We start from the raw sequence: 16855 nt of genomic DNA, 5'->3' as shown, positions 1-16855 counted from the left end.
CAGGTCGGAAATAATAACACAGTAGGACATTTAAAATAATAATACAATAGGACATTTAAAATAATAATACAATAGGACATTTAAGAGAGCATTCATTTGTAAGAGGTCTTACCCTGACACTTCCCGATGATTGACCCAAAGTCATCCCTCGCAGACCTGTAGAGACATGTGCGTATGCGCACACACATAATTACGATATGACAACACCCAAGGGCACGGTGTGACATTTTATGAAATAGATCAGCGGTTCCCAACCTTTTTGCCCTTGGAGCTAGCTTGCATGCGCGCACGCACGCATGCACGCACGTACACATGCACACACACGCGCACACACACACACACACACACACACACACACACACAGTGCATACACACACTTACCTAATCTCCACGCATTGGTCTTGAACAACTGCCAACAGTTTGCCATTACTGTGGGGAGAGGGAGAGGGAGAGAGAGAGAGAAAGAGAATGAAAGAATAAAACAGAGGAAGGGCCGTTAATTTATTTTTCTCTCTCAAGTCAGTTCATTTCGGATAACAGCAAGAGTTGTGATGTACGGATGCAGCTAGGGGTGTAAAGGTCCTTGCAGACTGGACATTGTGCATTATTTTGCTGACCAACTAAGCAAAATACTATATAATCTTAAAGTAACGAACAGCGTGACAAGATTGATCCCAGATGTCGATCCCTAGACCACCGATTGCTGATGCTTTGACCCATGGTTCTGTCAAAAAGTTCAACAGTTTCTAATCAATTTAGAAAAAGGTTTGACTTGAGATCGGTGACCATTTAACATTTAACCCATTTCGGGCGGGAACCCCTGTTGGTGTTCAAGCATTATGTTATACTTTAGCTATTGAAAAATAGCAGATCTACAAGCTCATAGCGCTGCCTGCACTACGAGCTTGTAGGTCTGCTATTTTTGAAAAATCGTGAAAATGTGGCGCGAATCTTTGAATATATATTATTTTAGAGTGAACGTTTTTAACTCAAATCTTTGTTTCTGGGGGGGTCCCTGGAACAACATATTTTCAGATGGGGATCGGCGGCCAATTACATATATTTTTGAGGCTCCTTGACATGAAAATGTTTGAGAACTACCGACATAGAAACATGGGTTTTTCAGAAAACTGTCAGGATTCAGAAGACATTTTGTAGAATCGTTTCCAGGTCTAAATGGGTTAAAATGTTGATCTAATGTATAATGGCATGCTCAAAAAAGAGACTAAAGGCTTATTTGCTGATCGAGCAGAACTAAAAGACAAGTCCTTTTATGCTTGGCTGCAGAGCCGAAGAGTTTGATCAATCCTCACTAGTCTGTGGTTAGGTCTCTTTGGTGAATTCTTGATCAGTGTTGGGCGCGTTCGGAAATAGCGCACTGAGCCCACTGTGCAATGCAAACTAATAGGCGAGTGTGCTCCGGTGTGGTATTTCCGAACGCGCCCTTTATGTCACGCCTCAAGAACAACTACAAAAGAAACAGATTAGCACTTTTTAACACCTCTTGGACGGCCGGTGTCTCTCAAGACAGACTGTTGCCTGAGGAACAACAGGGGAGGCGCTGTTTTCCCGAATATTTGACGATGGGATTCTCAGATTGCCGGCGGAGAGGTCCAAAATGTTCGGAATTCCCAGAAAATATGTAATGTAAATGTAAAATGTCCACGAAAATCTTCATGGGGGCCGAAAGGGGCCCTAGGATTCTTCATGGGGGCCATGGCCCCGTGGCCCCCACAGACTCTACGTCGCTGCTTGGCTGCACGCTGAAAATAGCCGATCTACAAGTTCACAAAATACATTTTAGTCGACAGAATCAACTGTGGATTTTGTCAACTAAAGTCGTATGATTTTAATCGACTAAAACTAGAATAACGCTAAAAAACATTTCAGATGACTAAAATGTGACTAAAACTTAATTAAATTAATGACAGCCAGATCTACAAAATAGCAGAACTGCAAATTAGCAGATCTAGGCTAGATCAACGCTGCAATCAGCTATTTTCAGTGTAAAACCAGTCATTAAGACAGCATCAAGGCCCACCAAAGATACATTTTAGTCGACTAAATCAACTGTAGATTTAGTCGACTACAATTTTATGACATTTAGTCAACTAAAACTAGACTAACACTAAATTGTCCCAGGTGAATAATGTGAATAAAACTAAATGAAAACTATTGAAAATGAAATTGACTATGACTAAAACTAAAATAAAGATTTGCTGTTGAAATAAACAAGTGTGTGTGTGTGTGTGTGTGTGTGTGTGTGTGTGTGTGTGTGTGTGTGTGTGTGTGTGTGTGTGTGTGTGTGTGTGTGTGTGTGTGTGTGTGTGTGTGTGTGTGTGTGTGTGTGTGTGTGTGTGTGTGTGTGTGTGTGTGTGTGTGTACTGTACAGTACCTTCCCAGCACCAGCTGCCAGTTGATCTGCTTGCTGGCCAGGCGGACCAACCCGGGAGGCAGGAACGAGCTGGAGGGACTGAGATCAGCCAATGAGCACAGAGACACACGAAGCAGTCAACCAATGAACACAGAGAAGCCCTTTCCACACCTAAGCGCAAAGCGGTTTTGCGCCGCGGACAGAAGAAGCTGTGATGCGTGTGCACAGCTGGTTTTTAGACAGCTGGTGGATGGGAATTAAGATTGACACGGAGGAGAGCACTTCCGGGAAGCTGGCCGTCGCACAAGTCGTCCGCGGAAGTGGAGCTTTTTTTCCATCCACCAGCTGTCTAAAAACCCGGTTTTGAAGCTGCACGCAGCCGAAAACGTGCGCGGCTCTGTTGATAGTGTGGCAGCACCTAAACTCACACGACAGTCAGCTAATCAGTGCAGAGACACAGAGCGGGCAGCCAATGAGCACTGCGACACAGGGCAAGTCAGCCAATTTTATTTATTTTTATTTAACCTTTATTTAACCAGTAAAATCAATCAGTAAAAAGTGGGAACTGGCCAAGAGGCAGAAATAAAAATTACACTTCAATACCACATCATCAATGTTACATTTTGAACCAGCAAATACAACATCATAGCCAATGAGCACAAAGACACAATAAATGTACTGAACACTCGGTCAGGTCGGTCACGATTACGAAGCTGAGGATTAATTTTCACACAAATCATTGCGATTAACAATTTAATTGTGTTTGTTTGCCTTTTATGGTTCGTAATACAAAATTGCACAGGGCAGATATGACAAATAACTGAAATTAGTGACACTTCTATAAATGTCATACTTTTTTGAGTGGTGCAACCACTCCAAGGAACAGCAATGTCATTATGGAACTATGTTACTATGGCCCTCATTTATCAACTGTGCGTACGCCAAAATATGGGTGCACGCCGAAATTGGTCGGGAACTTGGTGAAGCTGATGATAATAACACAATGAAATGTGACTCACCTGTACCACAAATAGTGAAGGAAGAAACGGAAGGGCCCTGCAACACACAAATGGTATGAACTTTTAATTATTGCAAACTAATTTTTAAGTCCACAAACGTGTGAACAACAAAGCTAGCACATACAACTATGTAGGGTGCGTTCAGAAATCCACAATGAGCGCACTCTTTTCGTCCGTTTATTCAGTGCGCTGTCGTTCGAAGATCCGGTGTGCTGCGCACCCCAGGTGTGCCGAGTGCCCACACTTGACCGACCCTACTCAGAAGGTTGTCCAGTGTGCGTGGATCACTGCGTTGTCCCGAGCGCTCCCCGGGTGGCGAAAGCTAAGCCAGCAAGGCAAGCATTTAGAACATCACCATACAAGTGTTCATCATTTACCTCGGCCAAGGCTTTAACACATTAACTGCTTAGCCCATTTAGACCCGAGGACGATTCTACAAATGCCTTCTAAATACTGACAGTTTTCTGAAAAATCTATATGTTTCTATGTCAGTGGTTCTCAAACATTTTCATGTCAAGGAACCCCAAAACGATATGTATTTGGCCGCCGACCCCCATCTGGAAATGTGTACAGTAGTTCCAGGTAGAGCTCTTCACCGGGTCCCCCGAATCCGAAAATACCCAAGTTGACCCGAGACCCACTCGGGTCGGAGTCGTGTTTTATTGTAATCACTCGGGTAGGGTCGGAATCGGACGTATCCCCCTCAGATCTCGGGTCTGTCGGTCATTATGTGTAATGTCCGATTTTATACGAGAAGACCCGTAGGCTACTGTGTGTGTGTGTGTGTGTGTGTGTGTGTGTGTGTGTGTGTGTGTGTGTGTGTGTGTGCAAACACACACACACAGACACGCAGACAGCTCCGCTGGTTAGGCCATGTGCTACGCATGCCTGCAGCTCGTCTACCTCGACAGGTCCTTTACAGCCAGGTTCAATCCGGCCAGAGGTCTGCAGGAGGCCAACAGAAGGACCACATAAAGGTGCTACTAAAGAGCTGCAACATTCCACCCTCAAACCTGGAAAGGATAAAAAAAGACCGGGACGCTTGGTGCTCCTCCTGCAACTCAGGTGTCTCCCGCTTGGAGGAGAAGACATCCCTGAGACGCGCAGAGAAGCGCAGGCAGCGGCATGAGTGCGCTGCAGGGACTATCCAACCAGGCTCAACACACCCCTGCCCCACGTGTGGAAAAGTGTGCGGATCAGCTATTGGTCTTAACCGCCACATGTGGGCGCATGAGCGCACCAGACGCTGAAAACCCCCCTTTACCCCCGGGAGATATGAAGTCATCATCATGTGTGTGTGTGTCCAGGGCTCGACAGTGCGACTAGGTAGTCGCATATGCTACTAAAAATAGCACAGTGCGAGTTGTAGAATTAAATTTGTAGCACTGGTGCGACTACAGAATTTGACCGTTCAATCGTGATAAAGACAATTAAGGCTCTGATCCCGCAATACACATTCTATTAGTTTCAGTTCTATACATACATTTATATTTGTAGTACGGCGGTGTCGTTCGCCAAAAAGAGCAGATCTACAAGCTAACGTGTCGAGGCTCGATGCATCCTTAGCTTGAAGATCTGTTCCCCTTGCTTCCAACGCACCGCCCTCGGCCCTCCCCCTTTTAGCACTCTGTGCTGTGCGTCTGTTGTTCCCTCGCAGGCAGCACTGAGCACAGAGCGTCAGAGCGAACGCAGCATGATAGCGTCCCCGACACGTTTAATACTAAACTTATTTGTAAAGTTCAAACGCCAACTTTTAACCAAACGCGGGAGAAACACTGTGCACGGCTGCACGCACAAATAAAGAGTGCACGCGCGCACGCACATGATGGATTATTATCGATCAAAACAATCCTTAGCGTCGCTTACAAAAGCATGTGTTGCACAGCATGAATGATATTAGTAATCACCGACCTGGCTGGATAAATATCAGTGGTCCATCCATTGTGTGACGGTAGGCAGCCGAGTAAGTTACCAGCTTAGTAAATTAATAGTCTACTGTAGCTGTGTGTCAGATGTTCTGTCTGAAGCAGTCAAAGCCAAGGAGAATGTTACAATTTAATTCACAATCGAGCATCTTGCCCTGCATCGAATATCACATGATAGAACAGCAGGATAAAAACGGATAGTCTGTCTATCAATCCATGCATCCATGATCAACATACTGTAGATAGATAGCTATATAGATAATAATTTAATGAATCTATCTATCTATCTATCTGCATAAAAAATAAATAGTCTATCAGCATAAAAACAAATTGGTTATATAGATTATATAAAAATGATATCCTGATGAATATCAATATTTTGCCATATTGCCCGTCCCTACCTCATATCACTTTATTAAAGGAAAATCACACCTGGGTGAAGTGAGGGACACTCTTATCATCATACATCATCATGAATCATCTTGTACATCAGAATACCTAGCTGTGATTGGTTTAATTTGCTCGTTTGCATATGACATACATTTTCCTTTCAATGGCATTTAATGTTTAATTTACGTTATATTTAGTGGAATTTTGACCAAATTTCTCCGTTCATTGCCAATGGCAAATATTGAGACGTGTGGGGACAACATTTAGTGGACATTTGACCTGAATTCCCCTTTAATTGTCAATGGCAAATCATGAGATGTGTGGGGACTAAAGCTATGTATACCGGTATACATAGGAGGGGCTAGCGCCCCTCAAAAACACATTATTTGATAACTTTTCATCGTGCTCCTAAAATAATTTGTGTGCTACTAGATTCTTCAACTTAGTCGCACACGTGCTACTTGGAAAAATGCTAAGCGTCAAGCCCTGTGTGTGTCTGTTTTTTTTGTTGTTAATGCAAATGTAAATAAAATATTCAATCAGTGTGTGCCAGCCAGTCTGACTGTATACTCTCTCTCTCTCTCTGTCCGCTGCATGTGCACTCATGCTGCGCGCATCGCTGCGGAGGAGAAAAATGGCCCAGGGAAAAAAGTTCTGTTTAAAGTGTGTAAATAAGCCACACTCGGTGTGCTCTGCGACGTGACCGCCCAGCATGCACTCCAAAAACTGAGTCCATCACCAGAACGCACCCATAAAGTACTAGTCATTCAGCTCTTACCTGTCACCGCTTTTGCAATGACGGAGGAGCTCTGCTCCTTGTGTCCTCGTAGCTGCAAATAAATTACAAAGTTATTTATTAAGATGTAAAATGTCATACATCAAATATTAAACAGTCAGAGAGTGCACAAATGTAGTGTAGACCTATACTAAAACAAATGGAGCCAAATGGAACCTTTAAAACAGATTCACACTTTGACGCACAATGGCATGGACGTGTGCCAAAGAACTGAACAACTTCTGTGTGCAACGCCCTGTTATTAGTCTGCTGCTATAGAGCGTCACAGTCCCGCCCCCTCGAGAGACCCGGAAAATAAATCCCCGTTAATTTTCCTCAGACTTTTCAGAAAGTATTTATATAAAGACGTTTACGTCGCGGACAAAGCCAACTCTTGTCGTGACAAATCATGACAACAAACACAATTATTCAGGCTGAACAAATAATTAGAAAGAAGAAGAAAACGGCAGTTTGTTGTTTTTCTTCTTTGTAATTATTTGTTTGGTCCAAAATATTGTGTTTGTTGTCATGATTTGTCACGACAAGAGTTGGCTTTGTACTACGCTTATAAGGTCTTTAAATAAATACGTTTTGAAATGTCTATGAGGAAAAATGCATTGGGAACTATTTCCTGGGCCTGGCGTCGTCATGAAAGGGGGCGGGACTGCGACGCTCTATTTTCCCAGAAATTAGTCTATATGATTATCGGTCAATTTGGTTTCCATTAATTTGTACACAATGTCAAATCAAATAACTATTAAATTAACACTGAAGATGATTACTGTGCACTAACTTATATGATGATTGATAATTAATTTATGCTGGTAAATTAAACTACATGACCTCCATTAAAAGGTAGTGTAAGTGATATGTTTTGGTTAAAACAAAAGGTTTTTTTGGTAAAAGGTTAAATCACTAGTCAATTATCTAATGCAATCCTGGGCACTACACTTCCTCTGCCAACCTGGGAAGAGCAGCGGACTGAACTCGTGCTTCATTCTATGCATGAGGAGTCCAAGCTGCTTCTTTTCACCTGCCAGGAGGGGGGGGGGGGGGGGGATTTCCCCCGGTAGGACATAGCGAGTGGAAGGAACACGTTATTCCGACCAGTTCCTTTACCCTCCATCAGGCGCCCTGGCTGGCCAGGGGGAGGCAGCTTAGAGACCAGGATTACTGCATGTTTTTGTGAGGATAGGTAACTAGGGAGACACGGGGAGAACATGCAAACTCCACACAGAAAGGCCCTTTCGCCGACCCCGCCTCGGCTATGGGTACTGATGACACGGAGGAGAGAACACTCCCTCAGCGTCGCCAGCAGGAATCGAAGTTCGAACCCACTCCAGCTGTGAGGCGACAGCACTACCGACTACAGTGCTACCGCGCCCCAGTCATTTATTTGTGTCATCACTTACAATTTCACCAGTTTAATCTGTATCCTGACTGCGTTCTCTATAAAAATTGGTTTCCAAGTTTTAGTTTTGGTTTCTGAAAATGCATTTTCTTTTCAATAAAAAGCTGGAAAAACAAGGAGACTCGTGTTATTGCAACAAACACTATATAGCAATGAGTACCATCACAATATAGTGCTTTTTAACACTAATTGTAACCAAAGATAATCACTTACACTACCTTTAAATACCCGTGACGTGCACTGTAAGGACGTAGTAATAATCATTGTATGTTGAATGAACGAACTGTGACACAGTAATATGTATAACTGCACCCACTTACATGTTATTTACTAGCCTATAGAGCGTCGCAGTCCCTCCCCCTTTCAGAAAAACAAGTGGCCCAGGAAATGAAAACCCAATGCATTGGGTTTTCATTTCCTGGGCCACTCGTTTTTCTGAAAGGGGGAGGGACTGCGACGCTCTATTATGCAGGAAGTATAAGTTAAACACAAGTAATTTCTTATATTTAATAAACATAGAGGGGAAACACAAATAATTTCTCATATTTAATAAACATGGAGGGGAAAACAACATCAATACTTTATTATTCAGATTGATGTAAACTTACTACTTTTAGCCAAGTATAAAGCCTAATGATTTAACCTGTCGTGTGAGCTGTCTCGATCCGAGGAAAAGGAAGATCTACCATTTGCTTTTTAGTTGAGAGAGAGAGAGAGAGAGAGAGAGAGAGAGAGAGAGAGAGAGAGAGAGAGAGAGAGAGAGTGACGAAGCATTATGACACCGGATTTAATATCCAAATGTATTTTTAGTTTTATTGTACACAGAGGGGGAGACATGTTGGAATAAAGGATTTGTCATAATTAATTTACAAATAATTAAAAAAAAAACAATGTGTTTCATATTAATGCAGTGGTTCTCAACCTGCAGTGGCCCTTGTGAGGGTTCCAGGTGGTCCCCAGCTAAATGATAGTTGGCAACCTAAATGGACCCTTATTAATAAGTTATTAGATACTTGGGTCCATTTGGTTTCATTTTATGCTCTCAAGAGTTCCATTGTTGTTAAACATCTGCCTTACTTAATTTACAAGAAGTCTACACAATTGGAGGATGTAGAAGAATTGTTATTTTGATCAACATGTGCCTGTTATCTCTTCTAATGGTACCAACATCAATACAGAATGGAATAGTGGACAAAAGTCTTATCCAACGACAACAACATGTTATTTAGTTTTAGGTCTGAGAGGCTAAATGTCATCAACTGGTGGCGCAAATAAATAATGGATATGAAAAAGACTTAAAAACCAAATTTTAACTTGTGATGATGAATGATTGTCATTAAAGTGCGACGTGGCCATCTCGGTAAATCCAACTGACAGCCAGGAGTATATAAACAAAACTTTAGCCTGTCCTACGCACTTCCTCCATTTACAAGCCGCACATCTCCATAAACGTTCAGGTTACAAATATAAAGGTATCACCCCAGAGCTACGGATGTTAGGAATCTCCTCGGTTGGGTGTAAGTACCCGTATCTTCACTGTCGCTCAATAAAAAGGATTTTAATCATATCGGTGGCCATTGTCAATTTTTTTTCGTCTTATGCGTTCAACTAGGCGCCCCTATCGGTTGGGGAGGTGTTTTGCACTCTGATTCCATTATAAATTTATGAGGGAGAAAATGGCCAGCGATTTTAAAATGCTTTTTATTGAACAAAAGGGACGATACGGGTACTTCTACACCACCCGAGGAGAGTCCTAACACCCGTAGCTCTGGGGGTGAGCACGTTGTGTTTGAAACCTGAACGTTTATGTAGAGATGTGCGGGGTTGTAAAATGGCACAACTGCTAAAGTCCAGGTTCCGCCATTGACTGTCTGTCGGAGACCTGCTTCCAGCAAACATGCATGTAACACGCTCCTCCGACGTCTCCCCACGCACTCCACGGCGCAGCGTGGAGCTCGGGAAGCGTCAATCTGACCCACCTGAGTGTCCAACTCTGGAGGCCACTCCGTGTTGATGAGCAGATCGTACAGAATGTTGTCTTCATCCTCCTCTGCTGCCGTCACCACGGCGGCGCTCTGAACGTCAGCAGCCATGTTTACTGTTTGTAGCAACTTAGCAGCTGAGCTAGCTGTCTCGTCACTGATGATGATGAGGCAGTACGGCGAGCCGAGAGGGACAATTTGGTATACGGTAATATCTTAGAGTAATATCCGAGACATTTTAGTTAACCTCGCCTCACCAGGCTTTCCACCACATTTTAGTACTAATACTAAAGTACTCATTGCTATATAGTGTTTGTTGCAATAACACGAGTCTCCTTGTTTTTCCAGCTTTTTATTGAAAAGAAAATGCATTTTCAGAAACCAAAACTAAAAATTAAATAGTAGCCTACTAAAACTGACACGTTATGTTGTGGGAGCTCGTGTTTTTCTGACTCTCGTCATGAATAAAGATGCAATTAAGGCTAGTTCTATAATCGATACATTCCTTTTTATATTATGTTCTTAATTGTAACTGCTGTAATATGTGCGTCTTCCAAATTACTGTCACCAAAGCGAGACGTTTTAAATAGTAGCAACAGTAAACTTAACCATTTTATATGGTTCTATGGTATTGAATAATCACACCCCAATGTAACTCCCACTGTACCTTCGACAGGCAGCCTCTGTAGACATTTTTAAAGCACAGCTCAAGACCCACTTGTAGGCAACATTGCTTTTAATTGATCTTTTTTGTTATCCATGTCCTCATGAATAACAAGCAGTAATGCAATACAGTGCACTGTATTGCATTTGTAATGTATGTTTGTTGTAAGAATAAGTCGACAGGATCACCAGATTTGGAATATCAATGAGTCAATCATTTATATAGTTCTTCAGGTTGAATCACAAGTTACAACTGACCGGCATCCGGTATCACGTGACCATGCGCGTTCCCCGTACGGGTACTCTAGTAGCCCAATATACTACATCCCCCTTCTTAAGTTGTTTACTCAAACACATTAGGGGAAAAAAATCAATGTCACCATTCACAGATACAGCTTCCTTTTTTTTTTTTTTTTTACATTCTTCAGCAAATAACATCACAAAACCATGCAGTAAAAACCCAGATTCAGTGCAAAATAAACCGTCCACATTTGTGTTCCTACTCTCTGAACCTCGCTGGAGTTCTGACTTGTCTCCCTGATCTAGTGCGATATGGTTGAGTGGGAGAGCGAGCAGACTCAATGTGTTCCTGTGGAGTGTGTGCTGAGGTGTGTGCGTGTGAATTGTCCTGTTCAGCAAGCCTTGGGTTGTCACAGTTCATATCCACATCCGCGTTTCGCTCAGCATCAGAAGATGGAAACTCTCTCTCAGCAGTCCCTCTGAGATGTCTTCTGTTCCTTCTGAACATCCTGCCTTCAGGTGTACGCACCATATAGGAACGTTGTTGTTCGTGACTCCTCAGAACTACAGCTGGCTTCCAAGTGTCCCCAGACTGCATCTGCATTCTCACATTTTCTCCAGCATGAAGCTCAGGTAGGTGTTTGGCATGACGATCATAGTAGATTTTCTGTTTAGCTTGCTTTTCTTTCAGCTTGTTGTGAACTTCAAGCGCACCCTCAGGTGTGAGTAGTGAGGTGGACGCTGGTAGTTTTGTCTTGAGCCTACGTCCCATCAGCATCTGGGCAGGCGACAGGCCCACACCTTCCAGTGGTGTATTTCTGTACTCCAGAAGCGCTATGTATGGGTCACCTGACTTCTTGAGCAGTCTCTTGACGGTTTGCACAGCTTTTTCTGCCTGTCCATTTGACTGTGCATATCGTGGACTTGAGGTGACATGACTGAACTCCCAGCTAAGTGCGAAGCTTTTGAATTCCGCACTGGCATATACTGGGGCGTTATCGGAAATCAAAATGTCTGGTATGCCATGTCTGGCAAACATGGACTTCATGGCTGTTATAACACCCTTACTGGTGGTGTCGCTCAGCCTCATTATCTCCTGGTATTTGGAGAAGTAGTCGACACATAGAAGATATTCAGAGCCACTGCTGTGAAACATGTCGGTGCCAACCTTCTCCCAAGGTCTAGTCGGCAGTGGATGTGAGATCAGCGGCTCTTTTTGATTGCTACTTTTGTGCTCATTGCAGATAGCACACTGTGCTACAACTTGTTCAATTTGGGCGGACATGCCTGGCCAATACAGAACATCTCTGGCTCTTTCCTTACATTTGACCATGCCCAAGTGTGACTCATGTATCTTGTCAAGCATCTGTGCTCTCATTTGCTGCGGCACAATGAGTTTCTCAGATTTGAATAGCAGTCCTGAGGCAAAACTGATCTCCTCTCTGAATGTCCAAAACGGTTGAACGCTGTCTGGCACAGCAGACCTGTCTTTTGGCCATCCCTGCATAGTCATGTTCTTTAGCTCCTGCAGTACAGGGTCTTGTGCGGTTGCATTTCTGAACATTTCCTGTTTTTCTTCTGATATAGGCAACTGTGGCGTGATCCAGTTCACCTGCAGTTCCTCTTCCAGAAGATTCTCTTTCTGCTCACGTAGATATGCACGGCTTAACGCATCTGCAATGTGAAGCTCCTTTCCTGGCTTGTATGCCACTGCAATGTTGTACTTTTGAAGTCGCAGCAGCATCCTTTGCAGCCTCATGGGAGCCTGATGCAGTGGCTTCTTGAAAATGCTTTCCAGCGGTTTGTGATCGCTTTCCACCTGGACTTCTCTGCCATATACATATTGATGGAATTTCTCACATCCATATACTATGGCTAGGAGCTCTTTTTCAATCTGAGCATACCTTCGTTGACAATCTGTGAGCGCCCTTGAGCCGTATGCCACAGGTCGACCATCCTGCAGCATCACAGCCCCGATGCCCTCCGAGCTGGCATCCACAGACAGCGTCACAGCCTTGTTGACATCATAATATTTCAAAGTGGGAGCTTCAGTAATCAGTCGCTTCAGCTTTTCATAGCTCTTTTCTTGAGGCTCCTCCCAGTGCCATTCTGTTTCTTCCTGCAGCAGCTGCCTTAGAGGTGCAGAGACTTCAGATAAATTAGGAATGAACTTCGCTAGGTATTGAATCATCCCCATGAACCTCATTAAAGCTGGCTTGTCAGCAGGTGGGGGTATTTGTACAATGGCTCTTATTTTCTCATCATCAGGCTTTAGCCCCTCTGCACTCAGTGTATGGCCAATGTACTTGACTTCTGTCATCTTGAATTTGCACTTGCTCTTATTGAATCGCAGGCCATTTTCATCTGCTCTCTGCAGTAGCTTTAACAGCCTCTGATCGTGTTGCTGTAATGTGTCCCCCCACACCAGCAAATCATCAATAATGTTGACCACGCCATCTAATCCTTCAATCATCTGGGCCACAGCTCTCTGGAACACCTCGCTCGCTGACGAGATGCCAAAGGGAAGCCTCTTGAAGCGATATCGTCCAATGGGTGTGTTAAATGTGCACAGCTTGGAGCTCTCTTCATCCAGTTTAATCTGATAAAACCCTTGGTTTGCATCTAAAACTGAGAAATATTTTGCATTCGGCATGCGTGACACCACTTCCTCCACTGTGAGGAGTGGATAGTGCTCTCTTCTAATTGCTGTGTTTAGATCTTTGGGATCCATACAAATCCTTATCTTCTTGGGTGTGACTACTGTCACCATACTGTTCACCCACTGTGTAGGCTCGGACTGCCTTGTGATCACATCTGACTGCTCCATTTTATGAAGCTGCTCAATAACTCTGTCCCTTAGAGCAACTGGGACTCTCCTAGGTGCATGTATCACTGGCCTCACTTCCGGGTCAATCTTGATGCTGTGCTCACCTGGTAAGCAGCCAAGTCCAGAGAAGAGATGTTCATAATTCTTCTGTATGTTGTCTTCCTTCTCTGTGCTGTACAGCCTCTTCACCATTTTCAGCTTTGTGCTCGTTTCCCTTCCCAGGATCGCTGGTGCCTCTTTTTCAATGATTTCAAAGTCAATCTTGTGTTTTTGGCCCTTGTACTGACAGGTGACTGACGTTTTGCCCAAGGGCTCCATCTTGTGGCCAGAGTATGCCACTAACCTGCAGCTTGATGCACGCAGCTTTCCACTGACATCCAACATGTGAAACGTTTTTGCTGACATGACGTTACAGTCAGCTCCAGTGTCAATTCGAAATTTGACTCTCTTTTTGTTTATTAACAACTCTTCAGACCATCTGTCTTGGTCACTCTTTGCATTTTCAACAGCATCAATGCTTTTCATCTCTATTGTTCCAATGAACATTTCTTCCGTCTCACTGTCGTCAGTGTCATGAGACTTTTCCACAACATGCATCTTCCTATTTTTCGGTTGACTGTTCGCACGACACATTTTTGCATAGTGATTCTTCCTATCACATTTCCTGCATGTCTGTCCATAGGCTGGGCACTTCCCTTGCTCATGCTTGTAGCCACATCTGTCACAGTCAACTTTATTTTCACTCGTCATGGGGCTTTCTCTTGTATTGCTGCCTCCCTTTCTATAGGCTCTTGTAGTGCTAACTTTGTGCACGTCGACTTCATCGTGCAAAGCCTTCATCTGTGTGAAAGTTATCTCGCTTGCACGGCACACATCGAGTGCTTTATCCACCGTGAGATCCGCCTCTCTGAGCAATCTGGCTCTTACTTGATCATCACGTATCCCACAGACAATTCTGTCACGTAGCAATGAGTTGCACAGGTTGCCAAATTCACAGTCTTTCGCTTTATATTTCAGGTCTGTAACATAGGCATCTATTGTTTCTGACGGACCTTGTACACGAGTGAAAAACATGTGCCTTATGTACGGCATGTTCTTCCGCGGCTCACAGTATTCTTTGAACTTCTGTTTCAAAACAGCAATCTTGTCTTTCTCCTCGTCGGTGAAAACAAACGTGTTACTCACTTTTATGGCTTCTTCCCCCGCCACATGAAGGAATGTCGCGCATTGCACCACTTCAGTCCTTTCTGCCACTCCACTGGCGACACAGAAAAGTTCATAGCGTTGCAGCCACGTTTTCCAATTCTCGGCTAGATTCCCTTCTAGGCTCAAATTCGGCGGTGGTTTGAAGTGTGCCATTCTTGCCGTTCTCTCCTAGTTTCTTCTGACACCATGTAATGTATGTTTGTTGTAAGAATAAGTCGACAGGATCACCAGATTTGGAATATCAATGAGTCAATCATTTATATAGTTCTTCAGGTTGAATCACAAGTTACAACTGACCGGCATCCGGTATCACGTGACCATGCGCGTTCCCCGTACGGGTACTCTAGTAGCCCAATATACTACAGCATTACTGCTTGTTTTTTAATGTCTTTGCCTTGCTTTTGCCTCTTTCTCCATTGCTCTGTAAAGCACTTTGAGCTGCATTTCATGTCATGAAGGTGCTATACAAATAACGTTTTATTATTATTAATGGGAACAATAAGCCATATACCAGTAGTCCTTTCTTGGGTTCAATCCTTTTAGCATTGTATTTGTATTAAACTGTAGGCCTACTTTCTGTGCTTTAATTTACTCGGCAAACTGTTAATAAAGTACACAATCATCAAGTATGAAATTGTCAACCCACCTGGTATTGTCAGTTTATGAAACGGCTGGCGATACGACCCCTGTAGGCTGTTACTGAACACTGTATGGCAATTATTCGGTAGACCTTGAGCATTTTCACAAAGCCTTTTTGTTAAAGGTATATTCAGTGATTTCACTTAATTCAAATATCACTTATTTTTTTGTTTTGTTGTGATAATCCTTCCTACTATAGAGTGTGCTGGCCATATAAGGAGTTCCAGTTAACCCCTGGGGGTCAAAAAACCTTAGGTTTCGTTTTTGACTCTCTATCCTGATTGGACGAAAGGCTGGGTCCCACAGCCAAAAACGAAACCTAAGGTTTTTTGAGTGAAATCTAACCTCGCCTCACCAGGCTTTCCACCGCCTCTGAGGAAAGCCTGGTCTCTGTTCCAAAAGTCCGTATGATCCGGGCTGGAGCCGGATGATATGGTTACGTCATGTTGTAGGCAATGGTTTGCCTACAACAAACAGGATGACAGGCTTCCCAAACAGGAAGTACCCAAAATAATTCCCCCTTCCCCGCGATCATAATTCTAGTTCCTACCAATTAATATGCTTCTGATGCGGCGTAGTTTAGTTTCGCTGAATTTTAAAATACAAAATAAATATAAATGTGAGTGTGCTTTTTAGAGATTATTTAGCGTCTTTGCTATCCCTTTGTTATACGTTTTGTTTAGTTTGTTATCCCACGAGGAAATTCTATTCTCATCGGCTACGAGAGAGAGTCACTCATGCGCAAGTAATTGAGTTACTTACAGGTTATATGCGGGTCCTCCTGTTGTCGATCTATTTACCTCTTAGAGTATACTCTAAGATTTACCTCTAAAGAAAAGATATAGAAATGGCATCGCAAAAAACCCCGACCAAAAATGTCAAAGGAGACCCAACAAGACGGAAAAGATGCGGAAAGGAATTGGTTCGTTCACCACAAGAACTTTTTGGAGAAGATTCGCCCTTGGAGGTTGAATTAACGGTAATGTAACATACTTTAAACTGCGTGTATAATGTCATATTAATGCATTAAGCTTGGACATTATAGGCATAATTGGAAACATTATAAAATACTGTGTACTACATTTAAATGCCATAGCCTATGACTTTCTAAAATCCCAATCATGACCAAATTGATTTAATAGGCTATAGGCCAACTTTTTCCCCTTTTTCTCATTTTCAGTTTTTATTTCATATTGCTCACAAATGATAGGCCTACATCAGAATCAGATTTGTAACATCAAGGTTTACATAATTGAAAACATGGGTGACATTGTGTGAAATGTTTTGTGCATAATTTACATTGTACGTGTTGTTATTTACATTTTACAAAAAAAAGGAAGAAGGGGGTACGTTGGTCAATGAAAAAAAGTAAAGAAAACATTGATAGGCCTACAACATACACAT

At 43.1% G+C, this 16855-nt stretch overlaps 1 protein-coding gene across 2 annotated transcripts in view; it reads right to left on the bottom strand.

Annotated features, from left to right (window-relative positions):
- Positions 1–9992, bottom strand: part of nbas (NBAS subunit of NRZ tethering complex) — a 108409-nt gene extending 98417 nt beyond the window's left edge. For both annotated transcript variants that reach the window (XM_083791852.1, XM_083791853.1), the window contains exons 1-6: positions 9874–9992; positions 6487–6538; positions 3394–3430; positions 2396–2473; positions 382–429; positions 113–156 (exon numbers count right to left, since the gene is read on the bottom strand). In XM_083791852.1, coding sequence (XP_083647978.1) covers positions 113–156; positions 382–429; positions 2396–2473; positions 3394–3430; positions 6487–6538; positions 9874–9987 — 373 coding nt within the window. In that variant the 5' untranslated portion in view covers positions 9988–9992. The remainder of the gene's footprint in view (positions 1–112; positions 157–381; positions 430–2395; positions 2474–3393; positions 3431–6486; positions 6539–9873) is intronic.
- Positions 9993–16855: the final 6863 nt, after the last annotated feature.

This window comes from Protomyctophum parallelum (assembly GCF_964188405.1).
Source record: "Protomyctophum parallelum genome assembly, chromosome: 20".
In the NCBI taxonomy this organism is placed as follows: domain Eukaryota; kingdom Metazoa; phylum Chordata; class Actinopteri; order Myctophiformes; family Myctophidae; genus Protomyctophum; species Protomyctophum parallelum.
This window is presented reverse-complemented; position numbering and strand designations above follow the sequence as displayed.